Here is a 26878-nt window from a genome sequence, read left to right as displayed (position 1 = left end):
CCTCTAAATTCTTGTTTAAAATCCATAAAATAGGAATAATGATACTTGGCTTTAGTCACTATTGGTAAGTAAGTAAGTGAAGTCGCTCAGTCGGATCTGACTCTTTGCGATCCCTTGGACTGTAGCCCACCAGGCTCCTCCATCCATGGGATTCTCCAGGCAAGAATACTGGAGTGGGCTGCCACTTCCTTCTCCAGGGGATCTTCCGGACCCAGGGATCAAACCCAGGTCTCCTGCATTGTGGGCAGACGCTTTAACCTCTGAGCCAGCAGGGCAGACCCTAGTCACTATTGGGAGGACCAATTACAACAGAGCATATAAAAACCTAGATAAATACTGCTTTGTTTTTATAGTTTAAGCTGTTACTGTTTGAGGGTTGCTTTGGTTTGCTGCTGCTGCACATTTTTTCCAGCATTAGGGAGATTTCTTTTTCCCCCGTTAAGTCAAAAGGAATGCAGTAATGACAATAGAATTTTTAATGGTGTATTTATATTTTCAGGCTCAGAATCCCTGTGTGTTTTCTTATGTGATTCTTTAACATTGAGCACTGGCTTTGTCAAATGAACTAACAGGTTTGGCCCCCAAAGGTTGTTTTGAGAAATGCAGGGAATAATGGCATGTCACAGAATACTAAAAATGATGAAGATGCTGTTGCCTGGAGGGGGAGAAGTATATAAACAGCTTTCAAAAGTTGGCATTGCTAATTGAAAAAAATATGAATCTCTGATTATAGATAGGCAGCTGTCCTAATCTAAAAGCTCAGAGTTTTAATACCATTGAATGAGATTTGAATCTCAGCTTAATTGTGACTGCCTTGCTCAAGTCTCACTTTAATCTCTTTGCAAGAGCCTTACTTCCAGGAGTGGTTATGATTATAAAGGATTTAGGGGATGATTGAGGTTTAAAACTGGTAGTTACTGATATTATTCTTCAGAATCCTGTTACTGTTCTATTACTATCCATAGACTTTTAGATTGTACAATTTCTCTCTTTCATATATATATATACATACACACACACACATGACTTTAGAAACTAAGCCAAACACTTGGAAGCTTATCAATAACCATGGTTTTAAGTGTGTGCTTCTTGCCTCTGATTAAACCCTGCCCCTCTCCTGTCCATCCTGCTTCAGCGTAGTCGAGTAGGGGAAGATTTACCCATAAGGGCGGCCTCGACCTGCTCTGGGCCTGGAGAAGGAAACTTGGAAGAAAATTGTAAACAGGTAGATTTGAAACTGTATACTAATTTGCAAAGAGACACATCACTGTTTGCATTTAGATTATTAATCTTGATTACACTTGTGAAGACACTGAGAAGATTTTGGAAAAACCTAAAGTTAACATAATACTATGTAAGAAAGAATGTATGTGTGTGCGTGCATGTGTGCACATGCCTGTATAAAAGTATTGTGTTTTGGTGTGTTTTATAATTAATTGCCTTCCCAAAAAAATAGCCGTATTGCAGCCAGACTTCTACCTTAGTTTAAACAATAGCAAAGGAGTGATGCTGAATTTAAAGTGTCGGAAGGTTTTGAAATAGCTTCTCTTTGGTGATTTTTCTAAAGCAGTTTTAATCACACTCTGAAGGGAACAGTAATAGATGTTTAATTAATTAGAAAACTCCCTTTCCTCTCAAATTTTAAATTTCCCTAATTAATGCCAACACCAAAGCATTTGTCAAAGTTTTATTGATCTCTTCTCTGGAAGAATCCTTTTCTGCTGTGCGGTACAGGCCAGGTTCTTTTCGGACAACTAGCAGTAGGATTTGGAGACCCTTTTACCTTCACCGTCTACGTTCTCCTGGGGGAGCCATTTCCTGTTAGGTCACCATGTGATCTTTAAGACACGTGGCCCCAAGAGTTAGTTCTGTGTTAGAGAACAGCAGCAGCAGAGTTTCTGGTCTGGCTTTTTAATGGCCCTTCCTCTCATGGGGCAAGGGCTCAAAGATGGAACAGGCACAGCGATGACACCCTCTGGCTTTTGACTCATTATTGATCATGAGCTCTGGCCCAAGCTGTTTAAAATGAATTTCTCCATGGAATTCTCCAGGCCAGAATACTGGAGTGGGTACCCTTTCCCTTCTCCAGAGGATCTTCCCAACCCAGGGATTGAACCCAGGTCTCCTGCATTGCTGGCGGATTCTTTACCAACTGAGCTATCAGGGAACCTCCACATTTCTCCAACCCATCCCCATGTTTGGAATTATTCCTTCAGTGAGGAGCATATTGATGGTAATGATAAATATAACCCAGTTTTTATCCTTGCCCAAGTATTCTGGTATTCTAACTCCTCACTGATACAGAGTTGTAGGTAAAATATTTTAGGATCATAACAGTCTTCATTTCTTTTAGAACTTTGATGTGAAATCTTTTTAAAATAGCATATTTAAATGGTACTTTCTATCCATTTCTGGAGCAAAAAAAATATTTTACTTTGCAAACAGCTTTAAACCAAAAGGTTACTTTTGAAAGCTGTATGAAATCATTTACAATTTATATTTTGGAAAGTGCAAAAATAAATTATATTCATTTTATGTTTATAAAACCATATACCATCTGTCCAACGAATTATTTTCAGAATTCCTTGTCTTTCTATTTGATTTCTCATGGAAATTCACCTTTAGGTTATTGAGGGAAGGCTCTTCAGTGGGTAGAAGTTGATGTCTGCTGCACTTTCTTTTCCCATATGACGGAAAGCACTAATGTTAAGTAGCCTGATTAGCACAATTTCTAGGCCTGTCACCTTGCAGCCCTCTTTTTCCTAAAAGACTCTACCAGTTTCATAATTGCTTTGTGAAAAACCCCAAGTAAGTTTTATCTTGTCATTCTGGGGAGAAATTAGGTCTAAAGACAGTGGCCCATTCCATGTTAAAACATACTAATAAAAAACGTAATGATTCATTTTATAGTTTTCTACTGCCATTTGCAGTAAACAAAAAAATAAGTGCCTAACCTTCCTTGATTTAATTGGTGATCTTGATTTTTCCCTGCCAAAGCTCAAGTCTGCTTCTTTGCTTCTCTTTGAAGGGCAGTGTTTTCTGCATGCATGTTTTTCCTAACATCAGTAAGACTTTTTACGTGCACGTTTTTTTTTACTTGTACTACTTTTTACTTTGCACAGTTACTACAATCATGCACAGGTTACTTTGCATGATTTGGGGAATTTGCTTTTATACAGATCATATTAACAGTACATTAAGTTGATGGTGAAATGGAGTTCTTCAGATAATGGTTTCTTAAAACTTTTAATAATGCAGAAATGTTTATTTCAGTTCAATCAATAATAATATTTTTTGCCTGTGTCATAAAAGGACACTGGCCCTTACAATTTAATTTTAATGGAAAGGATATAAGGACCATGTTTAGAAGTCAAGAGAAGAAGTAAGATGCTTTTGCCCAATGCTGTGCTTAAGGACATTATAAAAAGAAATTTTCAATTGTGTAAAAAATGTTATTCTACTGATTTGTAATTTTTAATTTTGGTTAAATGCGTATGGGTATTTGGACTTTTTTTTTCCTTCTCCAGGCACAAAATAGTAGTTTTGTCTTAACTGGACCTAAAATTAATTTTAACATTATAAAATCATTGAAATTTTTTTTGGTGTTTATTTGCAAAAAATCTCAGCAGTCATGTTTTTATGTAATATTCTATATAGTGGAAAAATACTTACAATAATTGCTTCAATCCTAAATATTACAATATTTAGAAACAGAAATTATTAAAATATTTTCATAAAGCGTTTTCCTTTCTTTAGACTCTTAGAAAATTGTAAGAAATGCCAGTTAGTACTTCCTAAAGTTTTCCCATGGCATAGTTTTTCCAAGTCAAAACCCTCGTGACTAATTCCGCAGGCGTTAAGCTAATAGCAGACACGTAACCTGATCGGGAAGCCAGGGTTCCACTTGCGTGCTGGTGCTCTAGCTGCTTGCTCTTCCCCACATGGCTGCTAGCAACCATGAGTCATCCTGCATGTGTGGTCTCTCTAGTAAAGAAAAGTAGAGCAGTTTCCAAAAGGCAGAGGAGTGAATCTGGTTTGCTCTGCAAAGACTGTCTCTGTCCTCAATGCACAGATGTAAAAGTAGGAGTTTTTCAGATGTACCGGAACTCTCTTTTTTTCTAGTTTTTCTTAGTCACAACTCATGTACACCCATGGCAGATTCATGTCAATGTATGGCAAAACCAGTACAGTATTGTAAAGCAAAATAAAGTAAAAATAAAAATTTTTTTTAAAAAAGTAGTTTTATAAGACAAAGCAGTGGAGGCTTCTTTAGAAACTTGTTCTTTGCTTATACTGGGAGCCTCATCTGATTCTGACTTACTAGGGTTAACAGTCTTAAGCCTTTTCAGATTTTTTTATTGTTTGACCCTAGTCCTGGAAACAGAGAAGTTACAGGAGTTTATTGTTAACATGCTATGGAAATCTGAGGCCAGTGTGTTCAGTGAAACCAGGGCTTATTTTCCATATCAAAATTAGGCTATTTATAATTGATTACCATCAATTATAGTGTTTTCTGTAGGTGCTTTTTGCCTTTTTTGTGTATGTGTGGCACAAATGTTATTATTTACTCATACAAAACAGTTTTCTTTTAAAAATAATTTTAGAACTTCCCTGATGGTCCAGTGGTTAGGACTCAGAGCTTTCACTGCCAAGGACCTTGATTCAGTCCCTGGTTGGGGAACTGTTATAAGATCCTGCAAGTCATGTGGCTTGGCCAAAATAAATAAAATAAACAATTTTAATGAGCATTTTGACCAAGATAGGCAATTGCACGTAACACAAATTAATCATCTCTTCTGTTTCTAGGCAGCACAAATTGTGCTCATCTCTCTGTTTGAATTGAACACTCCTGAATTTACTATGTTACTTGGTGCCTTGCCTAAAACATTCCAGGATGGTGCCACCAAACTCCTGCATAACCACCTCAAGAATTCCAGTAACACCAGTGTGGTGAGTGCTTTGGTCACAGCTGGTAACTGCCACTTACTCCTCCTCTAGAACCTGCTCGCATGGAACAGCCAGTTGTCCCGTTCTCTTGCAGTACATCATGGGCATCCAGAGTGTGGGGGCCAGGTCCGATCCTGCTGTATTCCCAGTGAATGAACCTGGTATTTAAACATGGCCTTTCTGTCAAGTCAGGTTGTTTAGTTAAAAGTCTATGAAGTCATTCAGGCAGTTACTGAGGAACTTAGTTTTTTTTCACTCTGTTAAGATGCAAATGCTGAATTGTGTCTGTTACTTCAGCACAGCTGACAGCAGTCACTCAGCTTTGGGACTGCCTATAGTACAGTTAACGATTTTCGGTTCATATGTACTTAAAAAATGAGCTTATGATTCTGCAAAAAAAATCACCTTGATTATGCAAAATCTGCCCATTTATTTACATGTGGGTTCCAAGGCCAGGGGCAAAGTGGAACTGTGTTCTGTATTTATCTCTTGTGTGATGGAGCTCTCCTGCCTTCACCCAGGGCTCTCCAAGCAACACCATTGGCCGGACTCCCTCCAGGCACCCCAGCAGCCGGACCAGCCCCCTGACCTCACCCACCAACTGTTCCCATGGTGGCCTATCTCCAAGGTAAAGCCATTTCAACAGCAGTGAAGACACTAAAGCGCCCCCATGTCTCTTCTAGCTAATTTCCAGATTATAGACTGAGCTTAATACCAAAAAGTGTATGGGTGCCAGGAGCCCACAGGTCCTAGTCTTCACCCAAATCTTGACTGTGTGATCTCGGGCAAAGCGGTTAACTTCTGTGGCAAAATGAGCAGTTCCTGCTGAATGGTCTGGGAATTCTTCCAGCTCTAAACACTTTGTAGTACCTTAAGAATTTTAAAACCAAAAGTTATATTTAGTCCTGTTTAACATAGAAACTCTTTAACTGTTGTGTGAGCAATAGCAGCACCCGAAGGTATTTGACCATCTCAGTAAAATCCTTTATCATTGTCCACACAGAGTCTGGGGTAGTTTCCAGCCAAGTGGCCGTCCCAAGCATGGTTGCTTTCATTCCAGACTCATGGTTGAAGCAGAATGCTGCTCTGAGGAGGGACTGAGAGCCTGAGAACTAAACATGGATCAGCATTTTCAGACTGCTGTTGGGGCCATGTGAACATCGCCCTTGCAGAGTCTGAGGCAGTGACTTGAGATGCTTTGCCTCAAGATCTTTAGATCACATTTCCATCTGACCAGAGCCTTTAGAGGTCTCTGTGTGATGGCTTTTGTGACCGCCTGGACTGTGTTGAAATTTCTCATGGTCTCATTTATGGTGACCCTGTAGGCTGCAGTTTTTAGGAAAGAGTCGTGGAAGGGTCACACGTGTGTGTTTGTTTCAAGACGTTAGGACTTTGGGTTGCTGATGCCAGGATCTTAAAATTAGAGAAAATCTTACAAGTATACCATCCCTCTTTAAGAGTTACCTCTTTAGTTGGAAAATAACAATATGGAAGTGCCTTTAAGTTTAGATTTTTTTTTAATGCTTGAGAGTCTTCCAAACTCTGCTGTCCTTACTTCTGAAGTTCTGTTCACTTTCTCAAGTTATCATATAAATATTTTAGAAAATGTCAGATTTGTATTTTTCTCTTGGAGAAGCGAAATATTTTGTATACTTACAGCATCTCAGTGTTTGTATTGCCTAAGGTCCCTCTAGCACTGTATTTAGGTAGGCTGAAGTAACATTGTGTTTCCAAATTTGGTCTGTGTAGTCATGATTTCAGCAGGCTAATCTAATTAAACAGTTGGGACCAGAAAGTAATGAAAACATGTCTGACTTTTCCCAGGTATGACTGAGACTCAGCCAGCTTTTTATCTGTATCTAAATAAATGGTTTGTCTTAAATGCCCCCAGGGTTGGCAGTAAAATCATAGAATTCTCTTCCTTGGTAGGAGAAAATTTGTAGAAAACTTGTATTCTCTATAAATTGTTGCTTTTGTTTAGAAGTGATACTTCTGAAACATTGACAAATCTGTTCTTCCATAATACTCAGTTCATACTTATTTTTTAGTTATTTCACTAATAAGGTTGCACATTCTTTACATAATAAAGAATAAATTTCAGATTAAGTATTTTGTTATTATATGTGCTAATAGTTTAAGTGAAAGATTGGTGGGGGGCTGCTAGTATAAGCCATGAGAGCTAAGAATTGGCTAGGTATTTTCAAATTTCATGGATCTCCAAATTATTTTAAAATTCTAATTTATTTTTCCAGGTCACCATTCATTCTTAACTAGCCTGATCTAAATTTTTACTGTTAGGGTTACCAGGTGAGTGTAAGAAATAAGAAGTTTTTTTTCAGTATTAAAAAGTCCAAGTGAGGCTGAAATATTTTCTTACCAACAAATTGTTCTGTAAGAAATTACTTAGGTATGTAGTTTCTTTCTTTCTTTTTAAACAGAATATGCTCCAGTCAGTGTGTAACTAGCCAGAATGGCCGGAGCCAACTTGAACTCAATGGGAAAAGTAATTTTTCTCACAGCTAAACCTGTCCAGAAGTAGGAAAGCTGCCTCACGTCATCATATCGTAGGAAATGTTCAAATAGGATGCATACTTTCTACCAGGAAATCTATGAAAGAAATGAACTCTTGCACTAATTAGGACAATGTATTAGGTCACCACGTTGTAGGCAGGCGATGGACAGAGTCCACCAGACATAAATCTTGGTTATTTTTTTGAGTAGTGCTGTTGAAACATGTATTTTTCTATTCTGCTATTCTTTTGAATTATCTTGACCATTTGATGTTAGTCTTTTGTTCTTAAAAGGAAGAGTTCTTGCCAATCCTTCATTTTAAGCCAATTTTGAGTATCAAAATGAAGTTTTTTTAAGCCCGAAAGTTCTGCCTTCAGATTATGATGCTAATAAGAAGATAGTCTAACATGATGACACGTTTGAGTTGTTGTTTTTTTAATTGCTAGTGAGAAAGTCATTTTTATCAACCTGGTAACATAAGAGGAGCCACAGCTAACAGGTCACCTTCTGTGGAAATTCCATCCATCGGTTATCCTTTTCTGTGAGAAGGAAGAATTATTATTTATTCCCAGTGAGCAGACAGACACTCCTGGGTCTTTGGAGAGAAGACTTATGGTCTAAAGTGTTCCATAAATTAAATATATGTTTACATTTTAGCTCAATTTAGTGGGACTGATGTTAAATGAAAAACAGAGTTGCTAGGGGCTTCAGCAATCACGTGAAGTCTGTTCCCTTTAAGATAGAAAAAGCACGCGGCTGTCCTCGCTTGAGTCTGCTGTGCGCTCTCAGTGAACATGCCTTAGTATGCTAAGTAGGTAACATCTGGTAACCAGCAATAAAAGGTAATTTTAGGCAGATTTTACACTCACTCCATCAGATGATCAGGAGTGTGCACCGACTCAAAATGGGGATCAGCCTGGAGACTCCCTCATTGGGCATCTGCTTGATACAACCCTATGGGCAGAGCTCCAGCTTGAGGTGGTCGTCTGTGTCCTCTTGTGTCCCTGACTTAACGTGTGGCCTGGGGGATGCCTTTAGGGCCCTTCTGTGCCGCAGTGGCCACTCCCTCCACACCTTGGTTTCCTTATGATGTGGGGCCACCCCAGTCCTCAGCTGGAGACAAGCCTTGGACCACTGCTCCTGAACTGTGATAAGTGCCAGGGTGGGTGTGCTACTCTGAGAATGCTGCCTTAGTCCTGTGGCCTCTACCCCGCGGCCTCCTATCACACCTATAGGCAGCTCAGTTTACACCTTTCCCATGTTCCTGGGTCTATTGAATTGCAGCAGATGCTAGAACTCAGGTGGGGCCTCTGCATGCCCAGCTCACTTGCTGAGTGAGGAGTGCCTGTGTTCAGATGCACTTTAAACTTCGTATCAGGTCACATGAGCAGGGGGCTTAGGTTTTCTATCCCTTCTGTCTGAGCCAGTCAGTGGGTTGTGCTCCCCCATCCTCTCCTGGTGCTGTTCTCTCAGGAAGAAGTTACTCTTGGCACCTCTGGACCCCATCTGAGGGTCCCAGTAGGGGAGCATGTTGTTCCCTCCCTGCCTGAGTGTTCTGGTGGGTGGTACCTTCTCTGAGACTTTCTGCTATGGTTCCCTTGGTCCCATTTGATTCAGGCCCATAATTCCCAAAGGTTCCTTCTAAAATAATTGATTGCATTATTTGAAAGTAAACATCTGTGGTTTTTTTGCATGTAAGCAGTTAACAATTTCCTTTACATACACACACACTCCTATATACTTGCAATCTCATGTGATTTAAAAATGTAAATACAGGACTGAGTGAAGAAGGAATGAGCAGTCTTGATGGAGGACCAAATTGTAAAATGAAGTTGGTCCTTTTCCTCTGAACGGTGAAGTGTGAATTTGGGTAGAACCTTGTCCGAAAGGGATGAGACCGTAGGACATGTAGAGTACGGTGCCTCCCTGCCCCCTTTGCCTGTTCTGTGTCTCTTTCTGACTCTCCTCTTCTGATCACTGCAGTCGGTTATGGGGTTGCAGTGCCGATGGGCTGTCGAGGCACCCACCTCCCTTTCCTCAGCCTAACTCCATCCCCACCGCTCCCTCCCACAAGACTCTCAGGCGCTCTTACTCTCCCAGGTAACAAGTCACCTGTCCCACTTGTCTGAGGTGTCACAATATTATTGCACTTCCAAGGTCGTCTCAGGTCTCTGGGGAAGCCTCTCCGCCACCTCCGGCCGAGACCAGCAGGGTAGAGCCTTGGTGAGAAGTGTGAGCAGGTGCGTGACCTCAGTCAGACCTCATGAGAATGGCTCCTTCTTTGCCCCTAGGGCAAGGAACAGTTGCATCACCTGACGACATTCATCAGCATCTTCGCTTGTGAGCCCTCAGCCCAGGGCAGTGCTCAGCCTCCTGAAGGTGCCTGCACCACCCAACGGTGCAGTGTCCCCAGCCGGCTGCATGGGCCTGCTCCTTCCCACGCTGCACTTGGGGCCTTGGTCCTGCTCTCAGTGGTGTGGGCTGATGTCTTTCCTGCTGTCCTGCATGTGGTAATAGTCTGAAGACTGAGATCCAGAAAGGCAGCCCCAGGAAGTCGCTCCCTATTACAGCTCATTAAAGGGGCTGCTCCAAGCAGGAGAGCCGTGGGGTCCCCACAGGCTGCCAGTGGAATGTGACAGATCAGATGGGGAATCCATGGTATGAAGGGAGGGTCCATGTATTTCTGCAGTTACCTGTTTGAGGGTCTCTTAGGTGCTGTTTATAAAGGCCGAAAGATCAGAGAATCCCTTCCCTGTCGGCTCCTGATTCATGAGCAGAGTTCAGGGCAGCCTGCTCCCTCTGTGCTATGTGAGATGAGTCTTGCCTTTGTGACAGGACAGGGTTAAGACAAAACAGAAAAGAGATGTGTTACTTTCGAATGCCTTGGAGATTGCACAGAAGATTTACATTCTTACCTTTGTATCCTCAGCATAGTGAACAAGTAAACAAGTCAGCTAAATATTTTCACAACAGTTTCCTTTTGAAACTCTCACAGCTGTGAAAGTAACTCCTCAAGTGTGCAGGTGCTCCTGTGATGACGTATAGATGCACAAGGGCGGGCAGGGGCATGTGGACAGTGAGGCAGCTGCCATCCTCAGTGCAAATAAAGCATGTCACTGCAGTTTGTTAAAGGTTGGTCATGCCTCGAAGTATAAGACCAGTTTATTGACTGTCTCCCAGTATACTGACTGTGTGCCTTACTGGGCACCAAGCTTCAGCCCCAGGCAATCAGTCTTCCCATCTAGCCATGAAGACCGCCCTCCAGAGGACATCTGTTCCTGAATCACCTTTCTCACTTGAGTACACAAACAAGTACCCATTGCTTTAGCTAATGCTTCATAAATGGCTATAACTTCTGTTAATGCTGGAGAGAGAGAGAGTGGACCAGAGTCACTGACACTTAGAAAACCTATCTGTTACATAAAACTAAGAAAGGAAATCTTTCTCTTTGCCAAAACCCTACTGATGTCATAAACAGAAATAGTTATCCTTATTCCATACCTAGTATCTCTTGCCTACACATGACGAAGAAGAACGTCTCAGAAGGCACACTTCTGTCCCAGCTTCTCTTTTCTTGGCGACCCAGTCTCATGCGCCCCGCCCCCACCTACGCTCTGCCTCCTTCTCAGCAGGGTGAGTCCAGAACTTTATTCTGCCTAGGTATCGAGTGCCCTGGCCAGACCTCGGATCAGGGAATACTGACCGATTGAGCAACTTTTCCTAATCTGAAGAACCCTATGAAAATCTTTCTGGAGTCTAATCACAGTGTTTATAGATGACTAAGACCTGGCCTTTGACCTAAGGGATTATACCTCCAAGCTAAAACAGACAGAATGTGGGGGCAGGTGACAGACTGGGGGTTACCACCCCAGTGTTTTCTAGGCAAAGCTGCTGCCTCCTCGTGCTGTCCCCTTACATGTGCTACTTGTTGGGGTCATATCACCTGTGATTCCCTGACGACAGCATCCACAGAGGGTTCCTTCTTCCCCACGCAATAAGGGCTCGTGGGTATTGACTTGAAAAAACACAATTGCCAGAACATGAAATGGCAAGGAGAGCAGCCTTATCTGTTTCCCTTTAGAGGAAAATAATCCTGTCTCTCACCTGGAGCTCACAGTTTCCACTTCATACCAAGGAGATACTTCAAAGCTCAAGCTAGTGAGTCTAAAAGAAGTGTCACTGCAGATTGTACGTGGCTGTGCACAGGTTCTCCTAAATTGGAAGTCCGAGCTGGTTTATTAATTGAAAGTAAGAATGAGGACCATTAACTGGCAGAATCCTTTATTTTCATATTTTAAAAAAAGAGGCTACTATCATGCTAAAGTTATATGACTGAAATGAATTATTTTTAAGGAAGTTCAGGTTAAAAATAATGGGGTGAACTACGTGAAAGCCAGCATCTTCTGAAGCGACATGGAGAATAATATTGTGACATCCCTTAAACATTGAACGTTCCCCAGACTTCCTCCTGTCCATCCCTGCATTCTTCCCATACTTGTTCCTTTTGCATGGGCTGTGTCATTCTTTTTGATTGTTGTTGTTAAAAGTATTTTAAGGCATCTTTGGACATCTTATATACATATTTTTTTGTTTAAGTCATATTCAGTCTTTCTTTGTAAAACATAGTGTACTGGCCAGATGTATAAATGCCTTTGTTCACACGTAAGCTGGTGCTGTGGTGTTTTAGAAGGGGGGGATGGTGTCAGGGAGCCCCTGTGCTCTACAGTCATACTCCCTTCATATGAAAGCAATATTGCCTTAGATAACCTTATGAACTTAGAAGGGGTTGAAATCTTGAATTCTGTTCAAGTTTTTGATTCCGCCTCCTGTCAGTGTGTACATGGAGCCTTAACTGTAAATGTGTTGGGGTTCACGTTTCTTTTTGTTTGATGCCAGAGCCAGTCTTTGAGTTGGCATGTGTTTTTGTGAACTCTCCAAGTACAGTTAGGATGTTTTCTTTCATTCATCAGAAGGATGCGTTCTGCCTGGGCCAGAAGGTTGCAAAGACAGTATACTAATTCATCTCAGAGAGTGAATTCAGATCTTGTGCTCTCGCAGGACCCATCCAGTCTTAGAAACCACTCAGGTCATTACAACTTCCAGCCAGTAGAGGTCTGGTTAATTCAAGTGAGAACTGTTCAAGTATTGTTCATCTGCCCAAACCTTAGACAATAGCAACAACAAAAAAGTGTGTGTATTGAGGGGAAGGTTGGTAAACATGATTTGTGTTTAAGTTACAGGAAACTTTATTCCTAACAGAATGTACAAGTCTGGGTGTATTACTGTTGGGGGAGGAGTGGTTCCCACCAGTGGATGACTGGTTTCAGTTATTTCTCTTCTGAAGAACAGAGAAATTGCTGTTCTTTAGTCCTTAATAACGAATGCCGTTGAATGCTTATTTATATACATAAATTCTCTTTGGACTGTCTTTGGATTCTCTTTGGACTTCCCTTGTGGCTCAGCTGGTAAAGAATCCGCCTGCAATGCGGGAGGCCTGGGTTCAATCCCTGGGTTGGGAAGGATCCCCTGGAGAAGGGAAAGGCTGCCCACTCCAGTATTTTGGCCTGGTGAATTCCATGGACACAGTCCATGGGGTCGCAAAGAGTTGGACATGACTGAGCAACTTTTACTTTCAAGGATTCTTTGAATGTCCCTGGCAATTCTCAGTTATAACTCAAGACTTTCTGCAAATTAAGTTAGACCAACTCATCTGATCTTTTCTTGAATACTTTCTTGGGACAAGTGACGTTTAATTAACAGTTTTTCAGCTTGGCTCCCCCAAATTATTCGCAGGGAGGGAAGGTGATGGCTTTGTTCTTAGGCTCTTCCGTCTCTCTCAGTGTACTTTGCAAACATCTAAAGGGCACTCCAGGAGATAGTGATGGACAGGGAGGCCTGGCGTGCTGCGATTCATGGGGTCGCAAAGAGTCGGACACGACTGAGCGACTGAACTGAACTGAACTGAACTGAAAGGGCACTCTGTTGTACACTGCGTTATACCAGGAGGATTTTTGCCTTATTCTGTGTTTTGCTGTGCTAGATGTCTCCATGGCCAAGAGCTGACGTCATTTTTCTCTCAGGGACAGATATTTCTTACTCTCTGAAGTGCTTCCAGATGCTCATCTGGGAGTGTGGCTCACCTTGTTAAGATCTGCCTTTGTTGTAAAACTCCCAGAGTCTGCGTCTAGAAGAGTTTGGTTGTGCAAGCAAATTCCTGGGTTAGGTGGAAGGGTGTCAGGAGTGCATTGGTGGATCTGACTTGGAGTCATTCTCTACTTTGGGGTTTCATTTTTACAGGTTTCAGATACTGGTAAGCAAAATCCAGCCTTGTACAGTCATGTGCTTCACTCTTTTAAAATTTGTCTTTAACACTAGCTTTCTTTTCATTTATTTGTACATTTGAGACCAGTAACAACCAAACTACTTCTTTCCATCTTCAAGGTATGAAAGTTATTTTTCCACATCCATTACCTCGTGCATCATCACTGGTTGTCACTCTTTGAGTTCTTGCATTCTTGTGGTTGCTGTTTCCCCACTGCACTGGCTCTGATTGAGTGCTGATGTCGTGTGTTTGGGGCCAGATCTGACGAGGAAGATGTGTAATTAAGTTGTCTGGTGGTGGTGCTCTAACAAAAGATGTCTCCTTATTATTCCAAATCACCTAAAGAAACTATATCTTATTCTATAAATTATTAGAACTAATTTTTACCCATCCCCCAATTTTATGCGTGTGCCTCAACTTAAGGAATAAAATATGTTTGATCTTTAGCATGCTGGACTATGATACTGAAAACCTGAACTCTGAAGAAATCTATAGTTCTTTGCGTGGAGTGACAGAAGCCATTGAAAAGTTTAGTTTTCGAAGCCAAGAGGATCTGAATGAGCCCATTAAAAGAGATGGCAGAAAGGACTGCGATATTGTGAGTATCCGCAGGCTGACAGAGGGAGGGCTGTGTATGGTCACCACCCAGGGTGGTAGGGACCTCTGTGTCCATCCAGGGATAACCCTGAACACTGAGCACTGGGATTACCACCCAACATTATTTTTATCTTATAGTTAGAATAGTATGATTTTAAGAGGCCCAGGGCAACTTTGTGAAATTGCAGTAGCCCTCAGCTATCTTGTGAAGAATGTTAAATGCCCTTTTTCTCAGTTGGCTCCCATTATCCTGGACATGTTTATGCTCCTCTGATGTGATAAAAACAGTGAGCCTGCACCCGACGCTAGTGTGGCGCTCCAGGAGCTGCAGTCTCCTGTAGAGGCAGGCAGAGTGGCAGCAAGCTGTCCTGGGGGGAGGAACGATCAGGGCCAGACTGGGTGCTCCAGATGAATCTGTAGAGGAGATGACGTCACCTTCCGAGCATGAAGGTTGCGAGGTGCTTTTCAGGTCAAGGAGGAGGTCATAGTCCTAGAGAAGTCTGTGAGGAGGCAGAAGGATGGGGGTGGACACAGGAGGATGTCCCCTGGGGGGTGGCAGCAGTGGACATGGCGGGCGTGCCCTGGATTGGGGAGAAGGAGCTGCACAGGCTTCTCTGGAGTTGACTGAAGAATCTCTGAAGGATTTTTAACCAGGAAGTGGCATGGTCACACGTACATTTTAGAAGGATTGCTGAGACCCTAAGATGGAACATGACTCCAGAGGAAGTTGAGTTGGGTAGCTCATGAGCAGAAATAGAAGAGACAGAGCCTCTGGCAAGCACTGTTGAGGACGTGCTGCTGCGATTCAGTGAGATAATACAGGGGGTGGAGGAAAGGTACATGCAAACCCCTTTGGAACATAATGAAACGTTGACGTAAGCAGCCATTAGGCTTTCAGACATACCAGTCTGGCGTTGAGGCTGGTGATTTGGGCTGGTGGTGGAGGTTTGAGACATTGACCAGTTGCCTGCTGGTAACTAAAGAAAAGCAAGTGAAATCAGCCAAGTGGAAGGAAGGACAAAATCCTAAGGAGCATCAACACTAAGGGAAAGACAGAAGAAAAGGAGTCAAGAAGGACCAAAGATTAGCGGAGGGGAGTGTGGCATCATGGTATCTGAGGGGAACTTTCAGGAAGGACATTCCGGCCTAAAGGGTATCAGATTGATATAATGCACCAAGTTAAGAAAGTTAGATTTTGTTGTTAAATGTGATTAGTATTAGGAGTTTTTCACTTTATTTTTTTATTGTCTGAAGTTTTTAAAACCCCTTTATAAATAATTTTTTCATTATATTAGTAATGTATGCTTTACTTTTAGAAGAGGGTTACAAAGAGAAAAAAATCATCTGAGACTTCTCTGGTGGAACAGTGGCTAAGACTCTGTGCTGCCAATGCAGGGAGCCTGGGTTCAATCCCTGGTCAGGGAACGAGACCCCGCATGCCACAACTAAGACCTGGCACAGCCAAAATAAAATAGTTTAAAAAAAAATTATCTATGAAACATCTTATAAACTCCTGTTCAGTCTTCTATGCATATATTTATAAGTTCTTTTTTATCTTAATTATGGTAGGACAAGATCTTTTGGACAGGGTGTGTAAGAACCAGTGCATCCTAGCATTGGTTCTACCAGGTGTGTATCTAAAGGAGTTGAAAGCAAGAACATGAACAGATACTTGTGGACCAGTGTTCAGAGTGATGTTAGTCATAGTAGCACAAAGGGGGAAGCAATCCAGGTATCCATCAACAAATAAATGGATAAACAAAATGCAGTATGTACATGCAGGAGAGTATTGTTCAGCCATAAAAAGGAATGTAATACTATGTATGTGTTAGAACATGAATGGACCTTGAAAACATCTTGCTAAGTGAAATAAGCCAGATAGAGAAAGACAAATACTGTGTGATTCCACTTACATGAGGTCCCTAGAGTGGTCAAGTTCATGAAGACAAAGGAGAACAGAGACTACAGAGCTGGAAGGGCCAGGGAGTTATTACTTAATGGGTACACAGTTTTGGTTGGGTAAGATGAAAAAAGTTTTGCCCAAAATATGACACAGTGGTAATGCTTACACACCATTGTGAATGTATTTAATGTCACTGAGGTAGACATGAATTAACGGATTTAAATGATTTGACATATATGTCATATATACCTACACACTCAGTTTTTGTGTGGTTTTTTTTTTTCTACAATTAAAAAAAAGCCACAAATGCATAGGTATAAAATGAGAGAGATGTATCTTATCGACAAACACAAATGAAAATGTTGCCATGGGAATCACCAGTGCAGTGTGGCTGCCTGGAAATGTTTCCTCCACTATTCTGCAGTCACACGTCTGACTTGAGGAAAGTGACCATTTTGCTCTTTCCACTGTAGTCAGCCACACTTCTTCTGCTAACCTGTAAAGGGTGCCAGATAGGCCAGGGTACTCAGAAGAAAGGACCCCCTGAGAATGGAGGCGGTCAGAAACATAACACAAGGGCCAGGGGACCAGAGGTTTAATTAGTTTTAGACAAAACTCAGAATATATTAGGAAAACATTTTCAGAAAATGTTAAAGACCTGTTCTTTGACCAGCATAAAGACCAGCTCTGAGAGTCAGAAACACATGAGGGAAGAGCTATCTGCCTGGGGGATGCTGAGTTCTCTGTAGGTAGAGATCTCATCACTGTGGGGAATATATCAGGGGACTGGTGGCTGGTGGAACTGTAATAAGAGTGGGGTCGTGCACAGCCCCTAGCCCATGGCCGTTTGCTGTGCCCTGCTACCTGTACCCCGTTACCAGGCAGCACTTACTGCGAGGCCACTAATGGTTGCTGAGCCATTGGTCAGTGCTACAGTAGGCCCCTGCCCCAAGCAAGGAACTGTCAATGAGCGACCTTCAGTGCCTATTCAGCCAGTGGTCAGTGGAATGGTAATGGGCAGGTGGAGAGTGGATTCCGGCCTTCCCCCTCCAGGGCCGTCCAGCTCACCCGGCCTTGAGGTGAGCTAGGGAGTGGGGGCGCCCAGGGGACATGCTGGGGACTGTGTCCTGCAGGGCTCCAGAGCCCTCACCAAGGCCACCCACTGGCTTGAGGCAGCCATGACCCTCTCCCCATCCCCACCTCTGTGACCTGATGGCGGTGGACATCTGTATAGGACGCAGTCTGCAAGACCTGGGCCCCAGCATCTGGGCGACCTGAGGGGCTTGAGGGCCAGTTGGGTCCTCGGCACCTGGCTCCCTCAGTGATGACAGCTGGACAGAGTCTGAAGACCTGGCCCTGAAGGAGCTGCCAGCTGAGTTCTGTCTCTTAGCAGGACCTGGACCTCAGAGGATGAAAGTTGTGCCTTGGGACCTCACCCATCTTTGTCAGAACAGAGAATAAGGAACTAAGGGAACTAAGTTAGGGAACTAAGGGGTCAGGGAACTAAGAGTGAGAATGCTTCAACTAAAGGTCCTGCACGCCACAGCTAGGACCCAGTGCAGCCAATAAATAAGTATTAAATTAAAAACCAAAACCAAAAAACCAAAAAACAGTCACTGGTGGAGATTTACAGGAACGTCATTACATGACCTGATCTCAAGAACAAAGAATTTGACCCCAACAAGTTTGCAACTAACCACGCCCCTCCCTCATCTTTCCTAGAAAAGAGATTAGCTGAAAGCATTGGGAAGTTTTGGGGGTTTTTAAGGCAGGAGCCACCCGTCTCCTTGCTTGGCTCTGCAGTAAACCTTTCTCTGCTCCAGACCCTAACATTTCGGTGGTGTTTGGCCTCACTGTACATCAGGCACACAGACCTGTGTTTTGGTAACAGGGCCACTGTAGTCTCCAGAGGGTCATCAGGGGAGCATCCATCCGTGGTGGTTGTGTCAGGGTGTCAGTGAGAGAAAACCCTTCCTGTTGGTGGTAAAAGTATTCCGCTGAGGTGTCGGCACCTGAAGTTCCTTGAGAACCGGGGGTTTCAGGTATACAGCTTGCCTTCTCCAGGGGCTCCTCAGAAGTTCATGGCGCTAATCTCAAAAATACTTGAATTAGTCATCCAGTACCAAGGAAAACAGACATTCTGTGTGAGCTAAGGAACGGTTAGATAAAAACATAAGTATGTTCTGTCCCTTTGGAGGTCACTTAGGAGTTAGATATTTACAAATGGAAACACTAACAACTGTACTTGTATCAGCAGCCAGATTTCAAGTGAGAAGTCTCTGGCTCTGCTAATACTTGTGAAGATTTAGACAAAGGAACTGACAGTGTACTGTGCCCCAGGTGTCCCGTGACGGTGGGATCGCCTCCCCTGCCACCGAGGGCCGGGGTGGCAGCGAGGTGGTGGAAGGAGGCCGGACGGCTCTGGACAACAAGACTTCCCTCCTCAACACCCAGCCCCCTCGCGCCTTCCCAGGGCCACGGGCGCGGGACTACAGCCCCTACCCCTATTCGGACACCATCAGCGCCTATGACAAGACAGCCCTGAAGGAGGCCGTGTTCGACGACGACATGGAGCAACTGCGAGATGGTGAGTCCTGCTCAGTGCCCCTGGCAGGGCCGCTCCGGGCACACAGAGCATGTGGGATGGAGCAGAGGCCTGCCTTGCTCTGCTCGTCTGAGGTCCTGTCATGTGCCCAGGAGCAGGGGACACATGGAGGGCCTGTGGGGAAGGCTTTGTGAAGAATCAGGCCTCCAGCTGGTGGTGATGAGCACGGGCATAGGCAATGGGGACACCGACCGTTTGGCTTCTGGTGGGCATGTCCCCATCCTGGGCTGTGGCCAGGCGTCCCAGAGCCCTGCAAGGAGACTGCCTGCTGGTCTCACATTACTGATCCTGCGGTTGGGGAAGGGACCTAATGTGCCCTGGGTCCCTGCTGGCTGTGTGTTGGCTGCTGAGATAGAGGGATCCTTCCCATTGTGCCAAGTAGGAAACTGAGGTTCAGAAAGGTAGAGTTTTAGTTTTTAAAAGTTTTATATATATGTACACTTTGTTTCCAAATCTGTTTTTATTTTATGTTGTTTTTCAATTTTGAATGAAGACTTCAGTTAGAACCTTAAATCAGAATTCTAAGCAGTTAGCATTCAGCGAAGGCCTCCTGTGTGTCAAGAAGGGTGTGGCTTGCCAGGGACACAGAAATGAGACACAGCCCCTGGCCCCAGAGCTTAAGGCCTTTCCCCTTTCCCGTAAGGGGGAACCGACTCATTGTGGTGGCAGACGTAGAGGAGAGGGCTGTGTTACCAGTGAATGCTGAATTGGAGGGGAGGGGAGCAGGAAAGGAAGAAAACGGTGCTGTCCGTGTGCCAAGCAGTGATGGGAACACTGTCCGAAAGCACAAGTATCTTCAGGGACGTGAGAGTGTGGCCCTTGCCTGTGGATTGCTGCTCACTGGTGGGGAGCAGCTCAGTCTACGCAGCTGTCTCCTGGGCAGGAGGCTAGCAGTGGAGGGCTTATTTGGATTTGCACTTTCTGGGAGCCGGACCATTTCCCCTCATTACTCATAGGATTGATACAGTGTTTAACTTAGCCAGTTGTCAGTCTTATTTAAGACGGGGATGTCGACTATAGTTATCCACCAACTATATACTAAAAGGCTTAAAGGTAAAGGTGGGATAGCAAGGGAGAAACGAGAGGGTTCTTTAAGACACCACCTTCCTTAGTGTTTGTTCTTCAGTCTTAGAAGGTTAGAAGCTTAAGAAGAGTACAAATTTAGGTTTCTAATGGTTGTCTTTGTGTTTCATCCATTCTGTTTAAAATGAGTATTTAAGAGTATTGAGGTCTCTTAAAAGAACATGTAAAGAGAAAGGATAAGTTCCTCTGCTGTACAGACCGTGGTCAGGTCCCCACAGGCGTTACACTGCGTGATGTCGGCAACCTTGCGGTCTGTGAGTAGATGGTCTGTGGGTTGCCTGGACCCTGTGATCCATGTGTGCTTACGCTCTGGACACTGAAGCAGGGAATGAATATTGACGGGTCAGATGTGGTGGTGGAGGGCCTTGAGGAAACTGCGCTCAGGGGCTCTGAGGGTAGTGAGGGTGTCCCTGATGGGGCCTGGCTGAGGCCAGGTGCAGGGAGTGGAGCTGGGAAGAAGACGGTCCAGGAGGGGTTTTGGGGGGTTCTTCTTGTTTGTCTGAAATAGGAGGGTAAAAAAAGTCAGGCCAAGTAGAGGCACTCCCCATTGGTCCCTGAGTCCTGGATGCCTCTTTTCACGTGTTTTCACCATTGAGCTGGTGAGGGTACCTGCTGAGGGTGTGGAGTGAGGCCAGTGCCACAGGGCGTGGTGTGCGCCAGCGGGGGCCTCCCAGAGGCTGGAGAGCAGGTGGGGTCCTGTCAGCAGGGCTGAGCATCTGTCTTGTGTCCCCCAAGTGCCCATTGACCACTCGGACCTGGTGGCAGACCTCCTGAAGGAGCTGTCCAACCACAACGAGCGGGTGGAGGAGCGGAAGGGTGCGCTGCTGGAGCTGCTCAAGATCACGCGCGAGGACAGCCTGGGCGTCTGGGAGGAGCACTTCAAGACCATCCTGCTGTTGCTGCTTGAGACACTCGGGGACAAGGATGTGAGCTGCCCGCCTTCCCATCTGTCCCGGGGCCCCGGCTCCCCTCCACTCTCTGTGCTATGCTTCCTGCTGACACCCAGACAGTTCTCAGGTTTTCTGAGCCTCAGTTAGTAAGGTGGTGTTCCTACTGGAGGCAAGCCCCATCTTGGCTTCAGTGCGGGGTTTTCTGTAATCAGGTTTGTAGTCATTGAGGGAAACTTGTTCCTGCTTCAGGTCACTTTCACAAAATGTCTTAAGACTTTGTTAATGTAGAATGTGAAATTTTTTTTTAATAATGGGCTTTTTTTCTTAGGAGTTTTCTTTATGGTTCTTACGCAGTTGAGAAATGAGACGTTTGTTTTTGGAAGACCCACTAAATGCTGCCTTCCCTGGGGCTCTCTCTTGGTTCACCGTTGCATGTGTTAGTGGCTCCAGCAAGACATTCCAAAAGCAGAGATTATAACTATTTTCTGTTATCCTCCATTGTTATTTTTAAAATAGAAAGCCTTCTCCACACTATGACATTTGAACATGACAAACTAGGCGTTTGCACCCGGCCTGGTTTGTCATCTACACGTGGTATCTCTTAGATGACCCTTCCAGGGGTGAGCACCCTGATTGGAGGCTGCCTCCCCCCGACCCACCCCTACCCTGTGTGGCTGCTGTCTTGTGTGGCAGCAGGAATGAGTGTTGAGACTTCCCTGAATTAACCTCTAGAAGTAAGACTCCATCTCTGTGCTCTGGGCTTCGTGTAGGCCAGCAGAAACACAAGTGTATTAAGTGTGGTGAGCAACTCAGGGACAGGACCAGGCAGATTTCGAGAAAGTTGGCCAAGGCCAAGGGTCGAGGTCATGCCAGGGTCACACTGATGGTGAGTTTAACGGAAGACAGGTGAGCAGAGGCTGGTGAATGTCATGATGACTCCACTGGCTCTCTGCTGCTTAGATTGAGTGGTTTGGCGTAGGGAGAACAAAGGTGGAAGGATGGTGATGAAAGATCTGTCTTCATTTTTCTCAAAACAAAGTACGTATTGGCTCCTGGAGTCCTTGTGCTGGTTGGGCTTTGTCAGGAGAGCAGCGATGTCATGGGAAGGGCAGGGGATGGTGTGTGAGCATGTGGACTGTGCAGGTGAGTGACAGAGAATCAGGATGTACCGTTTGGCTCTATTTGGTGTAAACGCCATCCTCTTTTGTTGAGATTAGGCCTCTGTTTGGAATGGCTTTCCTCCAGGCGCATGACTCGAGCTTTAAGCAGCTCTGCACAGGTTCTCCTCCCCCATGACCTGCTCACCTCGAAGGTCAGGAGTATCGTCAGATCTCCAGTGTCCTGGTAGGAAAGTCCACTGTCTGCCAGGGCAGGTTGATGAGATGTGTAGGTCCTCTTCATCTGTTCTTTTATGTATTTTACAAATATGTACCTAACTCTCAGAAACCCTGAAACCCCCTGGGAGATTGATATGAACTTAATCATCCTCATGCAGGCCTAACTTGGCTTATTCGGGAAGCCATCCTGGGGTCTCTCTTAGGTGCTGGGCCCCAGGATGTCCCCGGAGGCACAGCACCTGCCCTCATGGAACTGGCTGTCTGGGGAGCCTGTGTGCAGTCAGCCTGGCATACATATCGCAGTGCCTGCAGGTGCCAAGAAAGCCCAGGCCTGGGACCTGGTGTCGGGCCCTGCTGCCCGTGTGTGCAGGGAGGCGCCAGAGCTGTTTGCTCATGTCTTCTTTCCTCTCACCCCAGCATTCCATCCGAGCACTGGCTCTCAGAGTGTTGCGGGAAATCCTGAGAAACCAGCCAGCAAGGTTTAAAAACTACGCGGAGCTGACGATCATGAAGACACTGGAAGCCCACAAAGACTCCCACAAGGAGGTGAGCCGGGTCCGGGGTGCACGCCCCTACGTCCGTCCTGATGTCTGAGCAGTGCCTGCAGCTTCCCCCAGCCGGGCTCTCACTGCTGTCCAGCGGGCCGGGCCCTCCCCCTGCAGTCAGGACCAGGCGGGGCCCCTCGGCCAGCCTCTCACCCTCAAAGCCCCGGTTTCCTTGGCGCCTGTCATCACATGTTGTCCCCCCCTCCCCTGGCAGTGTGCTCCACTCTGTGGGCTCTGGGGCCTGGTGGCAGCTCTGCCTGCTCCACCACCTCCCGGACATGAGAAACTCACTCTGCTGGGGTTCCTGCTCCTCAGGCCTGTCCCAGAACAGGCGTTTCTGGGCTCGGACTTGTGTGTAGATGGTGGACAGTCCACGTGTTCTCCAGTTGCTTGTTGAACTGTCCTGGTATCTGTTACTCCAAGTCCTTTGAGTATTGAGAGGCCACCAGAGAGTGGGGAGGTAGGTGGAGCTGTCCTAAATGAAAATGATTTCAGTGCCACCCTTCCAGTAAAGTTCACTATGGACAACAACCGTTTATTTAGAGGTTTACAAAACTTAATGTGACAGACAATGGGTTTGACCCCTAAGTGAGACATAACCACGTGGTCAGTTCAGTCTTGGCTCCTGTGTGACTTTCGTGACCACAGTCATGGATTAAAGGAATTGTGATTAGAACAGTTCTTATATTCACAGCAAGAATCAGACCCTAAATTGTGTTTTTTCTGTTCAGCAGTTACGTGACTGCTTCTGAACACAGATGGTCTGGCCTCCTCAGATTCCCACACGACTGCAGGCTCAGCAAGGCTGAGGCTGCTGCTGTGTCCAGGCGAGTCTCCACCCAGCAGTCCTAACAAAACACAGGGGTATAAGCAATAGGTGTGTGTGCAAACCGCTAACGTACACTTCTAAAGTCTGGTTCAGTGGCCTGACGGTGATCATCATCACTCATATTTGAACAAAACACTTTGCACTGAAAATAACTCTTTTGAAACAATGTAAAGACCAGATTGGCTGCTGGCAGTCAACATAATTGTCAAGGACCAGATAAGCTGGCAGTGGTCAACATAATTGTTCCCAGGTGAGGAAGAGGGTCCAGGAGATCCCGTCCTTTGTCAGGTGATGCACATGTGTCTAGCTTTTGACAGAACCAAGATGCAAACTAGGTCTTGTGTCTTTTAAGGGGCAAACAGGCCTGTGCTGACTTTTGTTTTAAACCACAATGGCCTCTCCTTAATGAGAATACATGATCAGAAAATGAAGTAAAATGGGAGATCTCTTACATGCATATGCTATCAGTTGTTTTCAGAGGGGAGACATAAGTGAGAATGTGGCATTAAGGTGAAGCCCTGTGCAGCAGCCCTTCTGCCCTGTGTGGCAGCCACTGGCCATCCCCTTGGGAGATGTCTGTCTTCACAGTGGCTGTCCTGATGTTAACTTTCAGAACCTGGACAGTGGACCCTGACAAGCATACATTACTGGTTGCGTGAGGGGTTCTTGTTTTTTACCCCTGCAAGACAAGAGGTAGAGGAGAGAAGGTTCTCAGCTGTGAAGTCCTTTAGGTTGCCTAAGAGACACAAGCAGAAAATACCTGCTGCCTGAAGCAAATTTAGCAGCACTTGCTTGGGTGGAATTCTTGTGACCCAGGATCTCCAGGCAGCTGTCACTGATTTCCTGATAAGGCAGGTGGAGGAGACATTGTGTCCTGAAAGGAGTGCCGTTGCTGGCAGGCCTCCCTGCTTTGCATACCTGCAGACTCACCTTGACTTGCTGCCCATGTCCTTTCCCTTATGAAACTCCATGCTGTCACTTTGCCAGAAACTCCTAACTTGGGCACCTGTGTGTTTCTGTTGGCATATGAAATTAACATCACACACAGTATTTCTCTAGTTATTATATTTTCTCACCAGTACATTCAAATGTTTATTCAGACATCATTCTCTTATTTATTGGCAAGGATCCAAGGTGTTTTTAGACCCAGTTACTAGTTAGATAGAGCCCGAGTCTCTTCCTGTCCAGTTGGCACTTCCAAAGTGTGCTCATCTTGGGCTATAGCTCCTGGAACCTCCTCCATAAGAAGCTAGTTTTGTGTTCACAGGAGATGAAGGAGATGGACTGGCAGGTTGACAAGGAGCTGCTGTGAGAGACCTTGTCACCAGATATGTCCTCCCTTGGCTGCTGCAGCAGAGCCCTGGCATGGTCCACACTAGTTCTAGCCGTGGGGCTGTAGCAATGAAGGGCTTCTTGAAATATGGTTTCTAATAGGTTGAAACGTGTCATACAGCCTTTAGGGAAGATGCTTAAAGCAGGGCTGCTAAGTCGTCTTGTTTTTTTCCCGATAAGCTAAGGGCTGTGTTCTCAGGGTCTTTTGTAGGAGCTATGTGTGCAAAATACTATCACACTGAAATATGCCAGGCACTAAATCTGTCTCATCATGACTCATCCTAAGCTAACATAGACATTTTATAATAAGCAAGACAGAGGATTTGGGGACCAATTTAGAGTTTTTGTTTAAAAAGTTGGTGTTTGTCAGGTTAAGTATGTTTTCATATTTCCTATTTGAATACATAGATTTCTTAAATTATCTAACTCTGTGTTTTTATCTTTTTAGTAAATAAAATTTGCTGTTGCGTTTCAACTGCTCATTAATGAAGTTACTGTGGTTTATAGTAGTGTTAGCTTTTAGCAAACATCTACAGGCGAAGGCCTTGATAGCGACCTTTTTAAGATCCTATGCCCACTCTCTGTTTTTAAAAAAAAACTCCTTTAACTTCAGTGCTTCTTATCTTAGAACTTATAATCTTTCTCTTAGGGCTGGTACCGAATCTGTCCATCAGTGATTAAGAGAGGATTTAGATCTGATATGAGCATTGATCCTATGCGGTTCTGGGGTCAGTGGGAGCACAAATATAGAAATGGAAAGCCAGGTTTTCCATCCAGCATCCGGCCTCCAGCCATGCTGTCTGTTTGATCCCCACTGTGTAGTGTGGCTGCCACAGAATCAGATAGGGGACGTGAAAGCTCGAGTCTTAACACTATCAAACGCTGTACAAACTTTGCTTCGTAAAGCTGTCTTCAGACGTCTGTATCGTCTCAGAGTCAGACAGATGATGTACAAATTATTAATCACTTTATACACATTTAATGTAAGATAGCTGTTGCTCCCAGGCACTGTGGCTTACGCACGGTAGCCAGAGTGTTGGGGTCCTCGGTCAGTGTTCTGTTTGAACTTTAGAGAAGCAACAACTCTGTTTCTTTGAAAATATTCTTTTGAAATCAGTTCTAATGAGGTGGATGAAACTGGAGCCTATTATACAGAGTGAAGTAAGCCAGAAAGAAAAACACCAATACAGTATACTAACGCATATATATGGAATTTAGAAAGATGGTTAACGATAAGCCTGTATGCGAGACGCAAAAGAGACACAGATGTATAGAACAGTCTTTTGGACTCTGTGGGAGAGGGCGAGGGTGGGATGATTTGGGATAATGGCATTGAAACATGTATCATATCGTATGTGAAATGAATCGCCAGACCAGGCTCGATGCATGATACAGGATGCTCGGGGCTGGTGCAGTGGGATGACCCAGAGGGATGGGATGGGGAGGGAAGAGGGAAGGGGGGTTCAGGATGGGGAATACATGTACACCCGTGGCGGACTCATGTTGATGTATGGCATAACCAATACAATCTTGTAAAGTAATTAGCCTCCAATTAAAATAAATAAATTTATATTTTTTAAAAAAAGAAAATATTCTTTAGGGTCATAATATTGGCCAACACAATATACTTTGACCATTAGGCTTTGCTTTCACTGACCTCGGCCACAGTAGTGAATATTCAATTACATTTGTCTGTTAAAAGAGAAAAATATCAGCCTCATTGTGGGGTCACCAGATCTTGTTTGCCCCACAGAAGTCTTGATGCTTAAGGCATCAGAATCCAGCCTCAGGTGGTTTGGCTTCTTTCAGGAAGTTTGATTCTTAAATAAATATAAAACAACCACTGTTATGTCTCCCTGGGATTTTATTTTGAAATCATTTCTAGTTAATTTGATATTTTAAGATTGCAGAGAATTAAAAAAGCTAAATCAGATGACATTTTAAAAATGGAACTTTTCAGGACTTCTTGGCAAATAG

The 26878-nt window shown here is 44.5% G+C and overlaps 1 protein-coding gene across 8 annotated transcripts in view; it reads left to right on the top strand.

Moving 5' to 3' along the window:
• The window catches only part of CLASP1 (cytoplasmic linker associated protein 1), a 237209-nt gene that overhangs the window by 187994 nt on the left and 22337 nt on the right, over nt 1-26878 (top strand). For 6 of the 8 annotated variants that reach the window (XM_068968563.1, XM_068968561.1, XM_068968567.1 and 3 more), the window contains 6 exons: nt 4807-4950; nt 5469-5575; nt 14228-14378; nt 18621-18867; nt 20704-20894; nt 22613-22741. In XM_068968563.1, coding sequence (XP_068824664.1) covers nt 4807-4950; nt 5469-5575; nt 14228-14378; nt 18621-18867; nt 20704-20894; nt 22613-22741 — 969 coding nt within the window. Of the gene's footprint in view, nt 1-4806; nt 4951-5468; nt 5576-9441; nt 9559-14227; nt 14379-18620; nt 18868-20703; nt 20895-22612; nt 22742-26878 lie in introns of all 8 variants that reach the window. The other 2 variants (XM_068968560.1, XM_068968559.1) reach the window with 1 other exon arrangement.

Source organism: Capricornis sumatraensis, chromosome 3, assembly GCF_032405125.1.
Source record: "Capricornis sumatraensis isolate serow.1 chromosome 3, serow.2, whole genome shotgun sequence".
NCBI classification, from domain to species: domain Eukaryota; kingdom Metazoa; phylum Chordata; class Mammalia; order Artiodactyla; family Bovidae; genus Capricornis; species Capricornis sumatraensis.
This window is presented reverse-complemented; position numbering and strand designations above follow the sequence as displayed.